Genomic DNA, 18,865 nt, shown 5'->3' with positions numbered 1-18,865 from the left:
AAAAAAAAGGTCTATCTCAAATACCATAGAGATTAATATCCGGAGTAAGAACTTTGTATCAAGAATGTTCTCAAGTGCATTAAGTTTTGCGAGAGATGTTTTTACAAGTAAGAGATGTAATGCAAACTCTTGAGTAATGGTTCAAGTTAAGACGATAAAAAGTAAACAAGACAAATTGAGACCATAACCTATCAAGATTAATTTCCCGTGCTATTGCTGATCAAAGAGGGACACCTAGTAACTGCCTAGTACCATCTCTCTTTAGTCTCACCTTGCTTATATTTAGTTCCATCACTTTGGCATAACCTTGTAAATACCCCCAAATTAAGACGCTAGATGCACATAAAAAAATATTCATAAATCAATGAAGCCTGTCCTTTTGCCGTTTTATAGTTCATGGAGGCTCAAAGGCTGATCTAAATATCTAACACTGACAGAAACTTGACCAAAAGGATTACTCAACACCTAAGAGCAGTCATAGGTCAACACCTAAGAGCAGTCATAGGGAATACTAACACCCAAGACCTAAGTGCACCACCAGTGGCGGATTCAGCAATTTAGACTTTTCCAGAGGTCTAATACTAATTCTGATCAGTCATATGGGCAAGAAAAAAACTCATCCCTTAAAAGACACAAAGGTAAGAACAAAAGTTCGCAAGAATTTGACTCAAATACACACATTAATTGTCTTTTGTCATATATCCTCGCCAATATTAGTAATCAATGATTTATACACACATTCAACCAGATCTTACAAATATAAGAAGCGGCTAATTTGACTCAAACCAATTCTGAATACTTGATCTAGACAAAACCCATGTGTACGTATTTGTTTACTACTCCTTATATCATAACGCTCATTGCTCACAACAAAATTCTCGGATAGTCGGATATAAGGATGAATATGCATTTTCATGGTTATTTTGTTATTATTTTGTTCAATGGATTACAAAGTTATGATTCATGAAATTAGTTTGAGATTAGATTTTTTTTTAAGATAGGATAATATTTTTGGCTTGGATGGTAATGAAGTAATAGATAAAGTATAATTTGTGTATGTCTATCTAGCATTGAGACTTAGCTTCGAGGTGAGTCCGAGCTCGAGCTAAAAATGTCGAGCCGAGCCCGAGCTCAGTTCGGCTCGTTTACAGCCCTAATCATTTATATGGCCAGATAGAGAATGATGAATTTGAATTTATATGATATGATTATTGCTAACCAGAAGATTTGCATGAGAAATATAGTCAACTAAAAATGTGGCACGTGATAAGTGAAATTACACAGCCAATTCTTATTAAAGATGGATACGGATTATGTGCAAACTATGAAAGTTCACATGAAATGGTTAATATGTGACAATTAAAGCCATCCGGGTTGCTATTATACACGTTTTGATAAACCTGAAGTTTATCCTAATGAAAGACAAGTGCTGAAACTCACTCGTGTGGAAATTTTATTAAAGGCAATATTAGACATTGGAGATCTAAAAACTACTGGGAGTGTAATAAAGAACTTAAATGTTCACGTATGGGTTGACACTATATTGTGTTGACTTGTAGCCACATATTGATTTTTTGAGTTGATACACGAGGGACATGGGTATTCTAGAAGGAGCTGTCTCCTGCTAACCAGGCTAGCAATATCTTTTAGAGGATGGGCTAGCAATCTTTTAGAGGATGGCCAGGGACAAAACAAGCACACCCTTGTCTTGCCAGGGATACCAGACACAAATCAGGCCAACAGCAATCACAGCACTCAGGCAACATCAACTGCCAGTCCAGGTTCATCAGGCTACCAGTGTAGCAATCAGGCTAGCCACCAGCTCCCACAAGGTGGCAGCCGAATCTTTGTTCAAATAATCACAAATTAATCCTAAGGAGCCAGGTCAAATTCCTAAATCAGACTGAAAAGCTAGTTGCAGGAGGGTAAATTCAGATAAAGCAAAGTTGCTATTTTTGGCCAAACAAGGGAAAATTCTCAACAAAAGAACTCTTGACCTATTTCAGCATTCATTAGATAGAGCCTTGAGCCACAGAAGATGCCTGAACTAAAGCCATTTGACCTTCAACAACCAGCCAAAGAAATACAACAGCTGAAAGGACAATCTGTCACTATCAACCTACAGCTCTTTTGTTCTTGTTCGGTTTGCTTTAATTTCCTTTTGTATCCGTTGTAATATATTTCCAATGTTCTTGTTTGGTTCCTTAGACTAATCCCGGCCCTTAGATGGAGTTATCTAGGGTTTTACTTCTACTGAAACTTCACAAGAAGGCCTATATAAGGACCATTCCTCAATCTGTGTCAGACTTTGATTAATGAAAACCTTGAGATTTCTCTCAAAAATTTGCAAATCTTATCAACTTTGATGCGTCTTAGTTGTAAGTCAGACTTAATATCTTCTTGTGCTTGCTTAGAAGGTGATTAAGGATCTGTGGTGTTACTTAGAACAGGTCTGTGCTTGCTTGAACTATTGTGAGTGCATTGTGTGTTTGTTGTGAGTTTGCTCTATGCTTGCTTGAGTAAATTCATTCCAGGCTCCCTAAATTATTAAGTTTAACCTATGTGCTTGCTTAGGGTGAATTTGATAATTATATCCTGGTTTCTAGTCACAAAGAGAGTCATTCATTCCATCTGAGAAAACTGTCTAAGAATCAAATTGTGTTAGTCTGGTTTTCTAATCATTAAAAATACTTAGGGTGTGTGTACAATTATGAGATTTGTTACGGTTTAAGTTTACCATTTTAACTAAATTGTCTCCAATTTTCATAATTTTCAAGTCCATTTACAGTTTTTACAAAAATCATCAAGTTTTTAGCTTACACTGCAGGTATAAATTCAAAACGCAAGTTCAAGTCACTTTTGTCTTTCAAATTCGTTCACTTGGTTTAAAAGCTCAATATCTCCGAAAATATGGCTATTTTTGGTGTGATTTTTGGTCATACACCTTATTTGGTCAAGTAACGAAGGAGATATGATCGTTTTAAGTTGAGATGTCCAACTTCTACACGGGTGATTAACTGACTCAAGTTTACTTCCCTAAATCGAGTTTTATTATTAGTTTCCTTATTTTATTTTGCCTAATAATTTTAAGGTAGTGTTGTTTATTTCTTTATTGTTTCTTTCCTAATTTTAGTAAGTTGTAATAAGGCAATTTTGCCAATTCTCTAAGGGTCGAGTTTAGGAAAGTTGTTTTTAGGCAGTTTTAGGAGTCCTCTTAGTCGGCCTACTGTACTTTAAATAGAGGGCTTTGTATTCAGTTTCATTCAATTAGAGTTTGAGAATTAATAGAAGAGTTTCTTGTTGTGCTTATTGCTTGCGCGTTATAAGTTCTTTATTTCTTTCTTGCGAGGTTGAGATTTTAGTGTGATTCGCTCCTTGCGAGGTGAGAGCCACCATTCGTGTTCCAATCGAATTCCTTGCGAGGGAGGACAGCGTGATCACGTCATATCCTAGTTTTAGTTTGGGTCTTCCGAGATTTTCACAACTAATTCATATCCTTTTATATATTGTTTTTACTTCCGCTGCAAAATTATCTCTGAAAAGTAAAATTCGTGCTTATTTTATATCAAATTGGTATCAGAGCCAGGTTTAGATTTATTTCTCAATAGATAGATTTATTTCTCAATAGATCTGTCTTGGGAGTTGAGTTTATCATTTGTCACATGTGTTGCCATGTCTCGAAGGAAATTCAAACAATTTTTGAAGGACTTTGAGGAATTTGAGCAAGAATTCTTTTTGAAGGAAATGCAAAGGGGAATTAATCGTATTTCAGCCAATTTAGAAAAGATGGAAAGTTTACTTCTTCAATCTTCTGAAAGAGAGAAAGAAGAGGAAAATTGCAGCAGGAGCTGTTAACCAGGCTAACAATCTTTTAGAGACTGATGAGGCACAAGCAAGGCACACCCTTGTCTTGCCAGGGATGCCTATCAAAAATCAAGCCAGCAACAGCACTCAGGCAACCTCAACTACCGGTCCAGTTGCCTCAACTACCAGTTTCATCAGGCCACAAGAACAGCAGCCAGGCTAGCCACTAACAGCTACCTTGGCCAGCTGAATCCTTGTTCAACTAATCATAAATTAATCCTAAGGAGCCAGGAGAATTTCCTAAAGCATTGCACAGAAAATCAGACTGAAAAGCTAGTTGCAGGAGGGTAAATTCAGATAAAGCAAATTTGCCATTTTTGGCCAAACAAGTAAAAACTCTCAACAAAGAAGCCTTGGCTTATTTCAGCATTCACAGATAAAGCCTTGAGCCACAAAAGATGCCTGGACCAAGGCCATTTTGACCTTCAACAACCAGCCAAAGAAATACAACAGTCAAGAGGACAACCTGTCACTATCAGTCTACAACTCTTTTGTTCTATTCAGTTTGCCTTAATTTCCTTTTGTATCCGTTGTAATATATTTCCAATGTTCTTGTTTGTTTCCTTAGACTAATCATGGCCCTTAGATGGAGTTATCTAGGGTTTTACATGTGGAAGGCCTATATAAGGACTATTCCTGAGTCTGTTTTACTTGGACTTTGATTAATGAAAACCTTGTGATTTCTCTCAAAAATTTGCAAATCTTATGAACTTTGCTAAGTCTTAGTTGTAAGTCAGACTTAATATCTTCTTGTGCTTGCTTAGAAGGTGATCAAAGATCTGTGGTGTTACTTAGAATAGGTATGTGCTTGCTTGAACTATTCTGAGTGCATTGTGTGTCTGTTGTGAGTGAGTTTACTCTGTGCTTGCTTGAGTGAATTCATTCCAGGCCCCCCTAAATTATTAAGTTTAATCTCTTGCTTGCTTGAGAGTAAATTTGATAATTATATCCCCTTTTAAATCAGAAATCATCACAAAAACAGTCACAAGAGACTTTTTCTATTTATTAAAAATACTTAGAGTGTAAAATTCTGAGATTTGGAACAGTTACTACTTTAACTAAATTGTCACCAAGTTTCATAATTTTTCAAGTCCATTTACTATTTTTACAAAATTCACCAAGTTTATTCCATTCCCTAAGAATTGCTCTTTGCCTGTATCAGGGGTTTGTCCAAATTGTGTCTGTCCCCATAGCTTAGCTTACACTGCAAATTCTGGTTATCAGAGCTTAGGTTATAACACAATCCTATCTTGTGTTAGTCCTGAGTGAGAGAAAAGTGGGTTCATTTTCCCAGTTACATCAAAAATACAAAAACAACCCAATGAGTGAAGAGAGACTTGCTGGTATTGAGACCAGAATAGAGGATCTAGAAGGAAATGTGGATACTTTGCTTAATGTTGTCCATGTTGTCATGGAGAGATTTCCAAACCATCACCCAAGGAGGCAACCACCACCTTTCAGAGGAAGAGGAAGAGGGAGAGGGATTGCAATGAGAGGAGGAAGGAGGCAACCACATCATGATCCTCATGAGGAAGCCATCTCTGAATCAGATGACTCAAGAATGGAGGAAGGAATCTATGATGCCAGAGACAAAGGTGTAAAGCTAGACATTCCTGATTTCCATGGTAGTTTAAATCTTGAGGATTTATTAGACTGGCTTAGATCTGTTGAGAGAGTTTGAGTTTAAAAATTATGATGGCAGAAAAGCTTTCAAAGTTGCCATCTTAAAACTCAAAGGCTATGCATCTCTTTGGTATGAGAGTATGAAACACCAAAGGATTAGAGATGGTAAGGAACTAGTCAGGTCTTGGCTTAAGTTAAAAAAGAAATTAAAAGAGAAATTCATAGCCAGAGACTATACCAGGACATTTTTATTTTATTAAACTGACTCAGTTAAGACAAGAGTAGTTATCTGTTCAGGCCTACCTTAGGAACTTTGAGCAGCTAACCCTGCAATGTAAGGTTACTGAAAAACCTAAGCAAAAGATTGCTAGGTTCATTGAGGGTTTGGATCCTAAGATAGCTAGCAGGGTAAGGATGCAGCAGGTTTGGTCATTTGATGAGGCAGTTAACCTAGCCTTAAGAATTGAGAAACTGGGAAAGTGAAGCCTGTAACACCCAAATTTCCCACCATACCAACATTCAAACCTTATACTGGTGTTAAATCACTAAGACACCTAAACCAGCTACCCAACCCACAGCAGACAAAGGGAAAGCACCCATGTATCCTAAAACCAACCCACCTTTGTCCAGAGATAAAATCAAGTGCTTTCAGTGCCAAGGCTTTGGCCATTTTAAGGATTGTCCTTCTAACAGAGCTCTCACACTCTCAGAGCTATGGAGATTGAAGAGTGGGAAAGGGAAGGTCTAGTTGAGTATGAGGAAGATGAGACATTGGGAAACTGATCAAGGACAAGTTGTAGCCCACCCTGACACAGGCACAGTTTGGTCCTATGGAGGGTTATGCACTCTCAACCAGCTTCAGCTAATCAGAGATCCATGATATTCAGGAGTAGGTGCACTGTCCAAGGGAGGGTGTGTAATTTGATCATTGATGGAGGTAGCTGTACCAATGTAGCTTCCACCATTATGGTCAGCAAGCTGAGTTTGCCTACCCAGGAGCACAGAACCAAGAACAGTCACAAGAGTCATTATGGTCAGTAAGTTGTTCTTTTAGACTTAATGTCTTCTTGTGCTTGCTTAGAAGGTGGTTAAGGATTTGTGGTGTTACTTAGAATAGGTCTGTGCTTGCTTGAACTATTCTGAGTGCATTGTCTGTCTGTTGTTAGTTTACTCTGTGCTTGCTTGAGTGAATTCATTCTAGGCTCCCTAAATTATTAAGTTTAATCTCTTGCTTGCTTGAGAGTAAATTTGATAATTATATCCCCTTTTAAATCAGAAATCATCACAAAAACAGTCACAAGAGTCTTTCTGAGAAAAAGAATTAGTCTATATCAGTTTGGTTTTCTATTTATTAAAAATACTTAGAGTGTGTAAAATTCTGAGATTTGGCACAGTTTAAGTTTACTACTTTAACTAAATTGTCACAAAGTTCTATAATTTTTCAAGTCCATTTACTATTTTTACAAAATTCACCAAGTTTATAGCATTCCCTGAGAATTGCTCTTTGCCTGTTTCAGGGGTTTGTCCAAATTGTGTCTGTCCCCATAGTGTACATAGCTTACACTGCAAAAAATATTGAGGCTTTCAATGTTGATCATGAAGAAAAAGAGAAAGTAGAAGATGTGGTTGAAGATGAACTATTTTCTTTCGTTGAGGAATGTCATACAGAAGATACATCATTATTTGATCCTAACCAACCAGCTATTTTTTATGATGAAGGATTTGAAGAAGTTGATGGTGAAATTAACGAGGACGAGAATGAGAATGCAAGTCATGAAGATCTTAATCTTATAAAAATTATGGGTGAGGAATTAGTATACAATTTTTTGGATTCTGAAGTTAAAGAACCATATAAATCACCACTTGATAGATCCATTGATATGATGCTAGACGGTGGAGATAATCAATGCTATTTCTTCTTGAACTTAATGCATGTGGAAACATCGGATGGTCTTGTTATTTCAAGCAAGCATTGTTTTGATTGTTCTAAACTTGTGCAAGGAGGGAGGTGAGGTGGAAAGCACAAGAAAAGATGGCATACGAGGGTCATTGATTTCCATGTAGGATGTCACTATGGCCAAGAATCAATGGAAGTTGAAAATCTTGGAAAATACATTGAAGATGACGAATTGATAGAGAGATCAAAGGTGTGTACAAATAAGTTCCTATGCTCCTTAGATGTTCTTACTTACAAGTTTTCCAGATTTGTATTGATCCTGGTGGGCATAAAGACAAATTCTATACTGATTTTGAAGATTCGAGGACGAATCTTTTTGAAGAAAGGGAGAATGATACATGAGGGATATGGGTATAAATTCAAAACGCAAGTTCAAGTCACTCTTGTCTTTCAGATTCGTTCACTTGGTTTAAAAGCTCAATATCTTCGAAAATATGGCTATTTTTGGTGTGAATTTTGTTGGCGATGAAAGCACATGATGTTAGCTTTCCAACAAGTGGTCATACGCCTTATTTGGTTAAGTAACGAAGGAGATATGATCGTTTTAAGTTGAGCTGTCTTCTACGCGGGTGATGAACTGACTGAAGTTTACTTCCCTAAATCGAGTTTTATTATTAGTTTTCTTATTTTATTTTACCTAATAAGTTTAAGGTAGTGTTGTTTATTTCCTAATTTTAGCAAGTTGTAATAAGGCAATTTTGCCAATTCTCTAAGGGTCGAGTTTAGAAAAGTTGTTTTTAGGCAGTTTTATGAATCCTCTTAGTCGGCCTACTCTACTATAAATAGAGGGCTTTGTATTAAGTTTTATTCAATTAGAGTTTGAGAATTAATACAAGAGTTTATTGTTGTGCTATTGCTTGCGAGTTATAAGTTCTTTATTTCTTTCTTGCGAAGTTGAGATTGTAGTGTGATTCGATCCTTGCGAGGTGAGAGCCATCATTCGTGTTCCAATTCGCGAGGGAGGACAGTGTGATCACGTCATATCCTAGTTTTAGTTGAGGGGTCTTGGTAGATTTTCACAACTAATTCGTATCCTTTTATATATTGTTTTTACTTCCGCTGCAAAATTATCTCTAAAAAGTAAAATTCGTGCTTATTTTATATCATGAGTAGTTGTCACATTTTATATATAAATGAAATCATTGATCTCTCAAATTGGCAATGTATTCAGCACATTAATATATGTTACTCCCCAAAATATTTTGTTATTATACAAAAATGCCCATATAAATTCTCATTGGTGATATGAGAAATTAAGGTCTAAGGTGGTTATAGTTTTTACAACCTTCGGGGGGGAATGATAAGGAAAACCTCGTAAAAAAAGCAACTATGAACTATGTTATGCCCCAACTCAACCTCAGGTTCAGTGGTTTGTTTTCAATAAGAAATACATTAAATAAAAGGTTTATGGAATTATAAATGATGGTATTCATTTGACTATGAAGATGTATTACATTACCACTTTGATCATCTTATCAAAATGTAATATGTTACATTAAATCTATAATTTAATTATAGACAAATTAGCCCTATATGTGGTATAGCGAGCTATAGATTACAACAACAACAACAACATCAGAGCCTTAATCCCAAAATGATTTGGGGTCGGCTGACATGAATCATCCTTTCGAACCGTCCATGGGTGAACGCACGCCTCAAAATGCGAATAAAAAAAGGGAAGATGAAAAACAAAAGGAAGAACGAAAATGTAATGGAAAGAAAATTGAGATTCTTACCAAATTGACAACAAACACACATGAATTTACATATTTTAGATAATAAGAAAATGGCAAGCATGGGCAGTCGGTAATACTCCTATGTAGTAAAGAAAGTTGGATATTCCAGAAGTGACATAGATGCGACATAGATGTTTGAATGATAATAGATGAATGATAATAGATGGCCTGTACAGAAAAGGAATGGTACCATATATATTCAGATATCATTGATCAGTTCTCCGCGGAGTTTAATGGACTAGAAAATGGGGATCTTATACTTAAGTCCATTTTAATTGTCGACATATAATCTATGATTATAAATGAGCTCATGAACTTGAAGTTCATTTATTGACACAAAGTCAATTCAGGTTATGAATATAGAAAAGAAACTATACAGTTTGCAATATCGAGTCATCATCATGTGCATTTAGAGATTAAGTTCGTCATTTGCATATTAATTAGTTTTATTTTATATAAATTATTTTATTGTTATATAACTATTCTTTAGAATTAATTTTATATCATATGCATGAACATGTTTTATAATATTGTTCTAAATGGATAAATGTTAGAAACGGAGAAACATACTCTGATATATTCCAACAAGGATAACTCCAGTAGGAGCCTCTTAAATGATCATCATATGATGATACTTTAGCAATTGAGTTTTGGGAACTCGTGATTATAAACCTCTACGATACGATTAAAACATTATCGTAATTATTTCTAAAATGGAATATTCAAACTTCTGAAGAGTTCACATCAATTGTTCTTGTCTCGGAGTTTGAGCATATGGAATTTAGATTTGGATGAGTTTCTTGATAAACATGTGAAAATACATTATGGTCCAGAAGTACAGAAATAATGTAGTAAAGGTCTACAATGAGGATGTTAATCCATACACTAAGATGATTTGGCAAAAAAAGATCAATTATTAAATGAATTGTTAATTATCGGATTAATTCTCCTGAAGTGAATTAAAATAAATTCAGGAAAGATAGCTACACTCTTTTTCCCTTCGACTAGATTTTTGTCCCAATGGGTTTTTCCTAACAAGGTTTTTAACAAAGTAGCAATATAAGCGTATTATTACGCTATAATCATGATCATCATTATTGTTAAGATGACAGTTATTCTAGGCATATAATATATGTCATCTATTGAAGAGAATTGAAGTTATATCTTATCAGAAGGTGCGAAAATATTATATAAAATGAATATCCAAGAGTCATCATACTATATCCAGATTATGAGAAATATGAAAATTGAAATTATCAAAGATTTGAAGAAATCAAGTTTATCAACTACGATGGATTCTATTGAACGATCGAGAAGTTACATCAAAGCATAGTTCATTTCAAGTTATATGAAGTTATGTATTCATCGGGAGGAGCCATGGTTTTGTCCCGCAGGGTTTTCCATGGAAAGGTTTTAACGAGGCAGCTTGTTATGCGCGTTTGAAGATTAGTGCACACTTTTCCTTTCTAGTGTTTTTCCCATAGGGTTTTTCTAGTAAGGTTTTTAACGAGTCATGTTCTTCGGTAATGGACATCGAAGGAGGAGTGTTACGAAATATTATTATATAGATGTTCATATGTTAGAAGATTCTAGAATAGGGTGTCTTATAAGAACTATAACTCTATTGTATGTGTATATATATACCTCCTAATAATGAAATAAAGATATATTTGTCTCCCTTATTTTCTCTTTACCTTCTCTCTACAATTCTCCTCTTTATTTTATAACACTTTGTTTACTTTTACGATTTTCAAACATTCATTTTATTTTCTTTTTCCAAATGTTATTGTATTTGATTTCTATTTTGTATGTCTAGGTTTTTATAAATGAAAACCGACTTTTGATTTTTATACCCATAGGTTTAGATTGACTTTTGTATCATATTTCCCTTCCCATTCCCTTTTCACTCTTTTCTTTTTACCTCATTTGCATATCAAGGTGTACTAGTGCGACCATTCAGTGACGGTTCTAAAGGATGATTTATGTTAGCCGACCCGCCCATCGTAGAATCATCTGAGATAAAGGTCCCCTAGGATTAGAACATACAAGGCAATACTCTTAAGTCCTACGCACGTGATTTCTAGCTAAATTCCACTTCCGTCAATGGTTTAGGAAAAAGATTTCTTTATCGAAACCATAATTACTCACATGTTTCCTTGCAAAATGCACATGGCTAACTCAATGCTACACAAAGAAAACTTTTGGATTCTTTTAAGATTATAGATATTAAGAACTTACCAATAAGAAGTCCTCGATACACAAACCTTGGCAAGTCTTCTATATACCACGGAGCCTTGAATATCTTCACGGATTTTGATGCATAATCAAATGTGCATAACTGGCTAAACGTCTGCATTGGAACCGAACGAGAATTAAAGATGGGGAAAATACTTATAAAAAAATAATTAAAAAAAAAAGAGAGAAGAGAAGAGAAATATCTACTAAGCCTAACAAAAGCTCCAAGTGAAACCAATATGCATCTAAATAATAGAGATTTCAAGTTCACTCAAGCATTCTAGTGCAAAAGTGAGGGAATAAATTTTATTAAAAAAAAGAAAAAACAAATGAAAAAACATTAGCTGTAGTGAGCATTCACAATAAATCACCCAAGTTCATATTGTCAGATCACTATGAGGGTTTTTTGCATGTGCAGCATTCACCTGAACTCCTGAACTGTCAATAGACTCAATACTGAACTCTCCCTTGATTCCAGTCAAATCAAATAGTGAATCAAATAGTGAATTACTGAGGGACTTGTACAAAAGCCAAATGGAATTTAAGAGATTGGTCTTCTTCATCATCGCAATTTTGGCAACAATGACAGTGTAACACTAAAAAAAACTATGGTATGAGTGTCAACTACGTGGGCATGATCGATGATACTCGGGACACAAATACAGGTGTAACGACGCAGACAAGCAGACAACGGTATCCTATCAGGTATCCGCTCGCCCCAACTAAATTTTTTTATATGGTCCTAAATTGAGGATTAATACATGGACATGAATTTTAATAAAAATTTAAAATTCAGATTTTTTTTCCAATGTAAAATAAAGACAAATTTGAGAAATGAGGCTTAAATGAGCCTTAAACTCGTCAAAATCCTACTATATGCTTCATACACAAGTTCATTCCTTTACTTTAGTCATCTAAACCACGAAATAAGATATTGGCCGTGACGCGGATAACGACATATTTATCATGGTTTTGAATGTTATTGCATTGCATTTCAATGAGGTATCAACCACATTAATAGCACAGCGGACAAGTAGGCCACAATGAACAATACCAAGATCAGTATCAAACGGCGGTTTAATTCATGATTATGAACCGAATTTTGGTCAATTTTGGTGTCTGCTTGAGAAGTTTGGGATTGCATTCCGTTGAGAAATCAGCCACATTAATAGCACAACAAATGAGATTAGGCCATGATTAACGACTGCGTTACTCCGACACGGCTGCCAGGTAGCGTGTCGTGTGTCGGACACGACACGGTGGCCGACACGACACGTGTCTGACACGGCTTTGCCGGAAACGACACTGACACGGCTGTGACGAAAATGTCAGCCAAAAATGAAAAGTGGAACTTACATGGCACTCGGGTAGACACGAGGATTACTGTATAAAGTTCAATGTTAATTCTTCAACGAAAGATGAAGGTCGGCCGTGTCGGCGCCGGAGAGAGTACAGCAGTGGATTTTTGTGAAGAAGAAGAATAAGATCTGGGTTGGGTTATAGTGAAGAAGAAGAAGGGTGAAAGTACAATATTTTTCATTTTGTTTGGAATGGTGGCGATGGCGTTGCATAGTTGTGAAAACTGAATTGTTGAAAAAAAGTTATGACCTAATAAAAGTTGACTAGTCAAATTTCTTTATTTTTAATTATTTTTTGTTAACAAGTCCCAAGGCAACTCTTTGTTTCCATTTGCAAGTTTAAAAAAGGTTCGGTTCATTATTCATGTTTTTTTTTTTTTTTGGCAATCGACTTTATATACGAACTAGAATTTTTAATTTTATGGAAACTGTATTTTTTTTTTTAAATTTTATTTTTATTTATAAAAATAACTTGTCGTGTCGGTCGTGTCAGTTGGTCAAGACACATCGTTGACCGTGTCGGCGTGTCGGGCTAATTCAGAAATTTCGTGTCGGACACGCCGACACGTGTCCGACATCGACACGCCGTGGAGTAACACTGGTAACAGACTAATCCCTATACTCATAAGATACTCGATTTCAAATCTTTCATTGATCTGCACATAGAAATAAAAAAGCTTAAAGAGGCATGAAACTCTTTAACGAATTGCAGCATAAGATGTAATATATCCACCTAGAAAGTTTCTAGGATTGAGCTCAATTATTCACTCTAAAAAATAGCTTTCATTTTTCATATTTCGGTAACATCCTGGCTCTAGCTAGAGCTTAGTCTGCAGAGGCGCACCAAGGTGCTCAGGAGCCAAGGCGCAAAGCGCAAAACGCAACGCTCTACTTTCATTAACAAGTTTGTATTTTCCAAAAAAAAAAAAAAAAATTGGGCAACAATACCTTTTTTAGGAGTTTACAGATGTAAAGGAGTAAAAGTTGGGAATACAACAACAACATTACCGCAGTGCCTCGATGGCTATCGCAAATTGCGGGTAAGGAGGGATGTACGTAGTCTTACCCTTGTTAGCAACACAAAGAGACTTTCCGAATGACCCAAGATGAAAATTGCGTCGAAAAACTACAACGAATGACTGGTACTCACAAAAGAAAGAAGCAAAAACACTTTAGTTAAGGTGGGAATAATGGAGAAAAAATGGCATAATTAAAGATCTAGAGGAATAAATACGGAAAGTGCATACTAGCGAGTCTTGTTAAGTGAACTTTACCCAAAAGCCGCACTTAAAATGACTGAGACGTTTTGGTTAGTGAGTCATCCAAGGCGCGCCTTAGACGCACTTGAGGCGCGCGTTTTTAAACTAAGATGCAGAGAAGAGTTGAATGATATTGCCCCTGAGGATTGTTTTTTCAATCACAATGATCAACAAAGAACTAAATTACATATTTGTGGGTGAATCTTGTCCGGCTATTTATCATATTTTACTCACCCAAATCAAAGGGCACCTGGTTAAACTGCCTCCATAACTCATCCCTCTTCCTCCCACAACCTCCCTCCCTAATCTGAAACTACCGATAGGAAGAACAAGCCACCACATAATAGTCACTATCTCCAGCCAATGACCAGCCCAACAACCATATGCCGATCACTGACCTCAGCCTACCACCTACAACTCAGTCAACTACTACCCGAATGTCTTAAATATCTGGCCATGCCTAGGACAATCTTCCACCAGCATGGCTGCCCCCCTCTTTCATCTATCTCTCAATATAAACCAAAGCTCGTCTGGCGCCAATATAGAACACTCCTCCACCACAACTCCTCCATCGACCACCACACCAAGCAGTAAACCACCAGTCCCAACTCCTCTCCCTCTCCCCTTTTGTATAAAACTTACCATTGTTAATAAAAAGTTGGGATGGTATATGGAGCATGATGATATACCAGGAATGTGGTAAGAGTGCAAGACAGTATTTGCAAAATTTAGGATGACAGATGAAACTTGAGAGTGATGTAGTAAGATAGTTTACAATTATATGAGCTTGTCATTTGCCATGATTGAAATATACACGCAAATATAATATTGTGGTGGTATGTTAAATGCTTGAACTATACAAGATGAAACTTGAAAGTGGCGTCATGGAGCCATGACATGGTGGTGGGTGTTGCGTGCTGCCAGAGTGGAAGATGGTGATGAGATGAATGGTGGTATGGTGTGAAGTAGCTCGCTGATAGTGGTGGCAGTGGTGCACTGGTGATTGACTCTGCACTGGAGATGGAGATGGTGATGCTGCCTGAGTTGTAGGTGGGAGCCATAGGACCTGCACCAAGACACAAGTTGGGGCTGACGATAGATGTGCAGAGCAAGTGGGGACCTGGGGACCGGAGGCAGTGTGTGGTCGTGAACTCGTGATGGAGAGTTGAGGGATGATTGGAACTAAATTTGAATTGTGTTGATTAGCCAATCATGCATTCATGCCTCAATTACCCTTGCTGCATAACAAGGTAAATACACAATCCGTGTAGAACCCTTGCTTCTGTATACCATAATTAGATTCATTAAAGTTCGCAAAGGAAGAACAGACATCTGGACAGGGTAACTTGTGAAGTCAACTGGAAAATATTTTCCTCAATGGCCTTGTCTAAAGTTCAAATTATTTGAATAGCAATATTTGGGGAAATGAAAAGCAGATACAGATACAATCTGAGTTTTTTTATTTTATCGGGAAACGAGCGAAGGTAATTACATCGATCAGTTAGCATAACTATCACAGTATCTTTCTAGCTATCAGAGTTGATTGACCAATAATATAACTCAGTTATAACACAGATAACCTTTTTTGATATGTAGAATAAGAATCTAGCATATAAAGTATGGATGAAGCATTAACGCAAATTGTTGCAAGACAGTGAGGTCCTCATATAAAACTATGGTTTCATGGAAACAAGAAATTTTAAGAAACAGCTCTATCCTTTCAACATAAGTGCTTACTCTAGGGACCACTCATATAACCCTTTATTTCCAAAACAAGAACATTAGTCCCACAATAGATTTACACTTATAAAAGCAATAAACCAGCACCTATTACATCCCATTCAAAATCTTGACATTCATTTCTTGTTTTCATAAAAGTTGCCTCATCATCTGGGTTGGTTATCTGGCAGTTAAATTTTCAATTACTTCGATAGGTGATGAAAACATGGGTAACTTTGAGAATTATGATTTGAATGAGACTATTACAAAGCAGGCAGCTAAATACTAAACCTAAACTATATATATTCTCAATAACCAAACTGATACATGTTCCCAATTACCATGCATTAATTCCTTATAGGATAAGCAAAGAGTCTTATGTTAAACAGAAAATTATGAAAAGGTGTGCACCTCCAAAGCCCGCAGTGCTCCATATACGGTATTGGCCTATAAGATTAAAAAAAAAATCAACTCTTTAGATTCTATCATTTCCTTAAAGAAAAGTACAAGAATATGCAAACTCCTAAAAGTAAGGATGAAAACTCAAGAAGTTTTTCTAGAGACTAAACTCCCTTACAAGAGTGCTTCACTGGTAATATAATAAAGCTCAACAAGTAGAATTGTAAGCCTAACCACTTCAACAACAAGATCGAGAATAGGAACGGAAAGCTCAATCATTAATTTGAAGCAACAGATTACAAATGTATGTAAACAAAATAATGCTTAACAAGGTTTACACAAGCTCAAAAGTTAACACAAAGTCCAATAGAAGTACAGAAGAACATCAAGTTAACTAATCTTTGAAATTTTGAATCAACTAAATTACAAGTAAGATGAAAAGGAACTCTACAAGCTCAATAACCCCTTCTACAAGATAACAGCAGCTCAGACACGAAGCTTGATAAGGAAATGGTCTACAAGTTATCATAGCTTGCTCCAGAAGTGCAACTAAAAGCTGAGACGTTTGTGTGCAAAGCTCAAGAAGTGAAAATCAAAGCTCAACTAATAATTTTTGAAGCAAAATGGAAAATATATAGATGCCAAATTCAATTTTATACAAGTTCAACATGTTTAACAGTACAAATGAAACTCAAGAAGTTCAACAAAAATTGGTGAAAGACGATTGCCAGAGAGAGTGGAGGAGAGAGAAAATGACAAAAGGAGAGATAAAATGCGTGTAGAAAAGTTACCGAGTTTGAGAGAAAAATACTTTGGGTGGGGGTTTTTAAGTTAAATTGCCAGTAATAGAATGAAAACTCGGAATGTTTGTTATGGGCTCCGCTCCATGTATAAGTTTGTGGGCTGCGAGTTTTTTTTTATTAGGTTCGTTGAAGGTAAAATATTTGGTATAGTCTTTACTCTTTAGTCTTGGTACTATTAAGCAAAGAAAAATGACAAATAAAAAGCGGGAAAAGAAAACGATAGTGTAACACCAGTGCAGAAAGGGTGATAAGTGCTTCAGTCATAACATTTCGGCTAAGCAAACTAGACAATATGATCTTTGCATCTTTAAACTAAATCATATATACCATCTGAATCGACTATCAACACTAGACTAATGTTCCATAATTTGTAGAAAAGTTTAACTTTGCCATTTTCTCTTTCACAAAAGTCCTAACGAGTTCGCCTCATTTTAGAATTATGCACGAGCAAATATAGAATGAGACCGTAAACTTTAACTGCAGAAGTTCTTAGTATTTATATCGGGTTTTCTAGTAGAAACAACAAAAGTCTCAATTTTCCATTTTTGCATCCCATAGATCTCTTACTTTCCAAAGAAATCAAAGGCAAATAATTGTACGTAGAGAAGCTCATTTTAAAATAAGGGGGGAAAAAAGGAAAGAAATGGACCTGAATTTTGGCAACACCGACTATGGACGTATGGTCTTTCCTTGTAATCTCCAAAGAATAGCTCTCATCCACCCCTAACTGAAGCTGTCCGTCCACATTATTACATGAAAAATAATTCAAAAACACAACAAAACAAATGAAAAAGTTGAAGAAAAATAGAATAAGCGAATGATTAACAACTACCTCTTCGTCAGGGGAGCGAAGAACGATCTGGAGAACACTAACGTCAAATACAGATGACTGAAGAAACCGAAATCTGCTGGAAAACCTAGCGACTTGTTTGAAAATGAGGTGTTTATAGCGCAGGAAACCGTCAGAAAGTATATCGGAGTTACCGGAGAAGGAGAGGGAGAGGTCAGGATCAACGGTCAAAGTGTCATTTCCGGCTGTGAAGTGCGCTGGTAAAGGCCATATGTAGGTCAGAGAGTCGTCGAGAGTGGCCGTCGAAGCCGAGAGAAAGACGAGGAGAAGTGCGGCAGCGGTGGTGGTAAGGAGATACAAATTCAAGGATTTCGAGGTTGTCGGAATCATGGTGGATAAGGGAAGAATGATATTGGTGAATCTGGCGATCAGTCAACTTGTCACTAGAAGTATATGGGATGGGGAATGGGGGATGGGGGATTGGGGATTGGGGAGGAGTTGACCGTCACCTGTCAAATTTCCAGTGAGTGACATGCTATAATTTTTGAGCAATAAAGTTTTTGACTTTTAATTTAAAAATTTCGAGTTTTATTATAAAGTTTTTAAGTTCATTTACTTAAACATTAATACTTAAATTAAATATTAATCTCAAAAAGTTATATTATAACTCAACAAAATTACATAGAAGCTCAGAAAAATTTGTTTTTTGACATCAAAAAACTAAAATGTAATTTATAAATTTTATAGAACTCAAAAAAAAAACTCAAAAAGTCATTAACGAGTCGTTTGGTTCACCATGGAAAGATAGAATTCCCGGGAAGATTAAATTCATGTGAAGTTGAAAATCATGTGAATTGTAGAAATCTTGTTTGGTTGGATGTGGGAACTTGAATTTATGTGGGAATTCCCACTTACCTTAAGGCTAGGTAAGTGACTTCCTACATTATGTAGGAATTGGAGTTCCATAGGAAGTTCTACGTCCCATGAATTGGGCAACCAAACAAACCTTCATTTAGCTACTTCCCATGATTTTCCAATTCCTATGAATTTGGAAGGCAACCAAACAACCCCTAAATGTGAGGTAGTACATCTGATGTACAATCCTTTTTCTCTCAAATTTTG

General features: G+C 36.2%; 1 protein-coding gene across 1 annotated transcript in view; it reads right to left on the bottom strand.

Annotated features, from left to right (window-relative positions):
* Nucleotides 1-18,283, bottom strand: part of LOC141599963 (beta-hexosaminidase 1) — a 34,851-nt gene extending 16,568 nt beyond the window's left edge. The window contains exons 1-4 of the mRNA XM_074420113.1: nucleotides 17,786-18,283; nucleotides 17,603-17,686; nucleotides 16,163-16,198; nucleotides 11,419-11,530 (exon numbers count right to left, since the gene is read on the bottom strand). Of these exons, the coding sequence (XP_074276214.1) occupies nucleotides 11,419-11,530; nucleotides 16,163-16,198; nucleotides 17,603-17,686; nucleotides 17,786-18,133 (580 nt within the window). The 5' untranslated portion in view covers nucleotides 18,134-18,283. The remainder of the gene's footprint in view (nucleotides 1-11,418; nucleotides 11,531-16,162; nucleotides 16,199-17,602; nucleotides 17,687-17,785) is intronic.
* Between the last annotated feature and the right edge of the window lie 582 nt (nucleotides 18,284-18,865).

Source organism: Silene latifolia, chromosome 9 (genome assembly GCF_048544455.1).
Source record: "Silene latifolia isolate original U9 population chromosome 9, ASM4854445v1, whole genome shotgun sequence".
Classification (NCBI taxonomy): Eukaryota; Viridiplantae; Streptophyta; class Magnoliopsida; order Caryophyllales; family Caryophyllaceae; genus Silene; species Silene latifolia.
The sequence above is the reverse complement of the archived record's forward strand: the minus strand, read 5'-3'. Positions and strand labels throughout refer to the sequence as shown.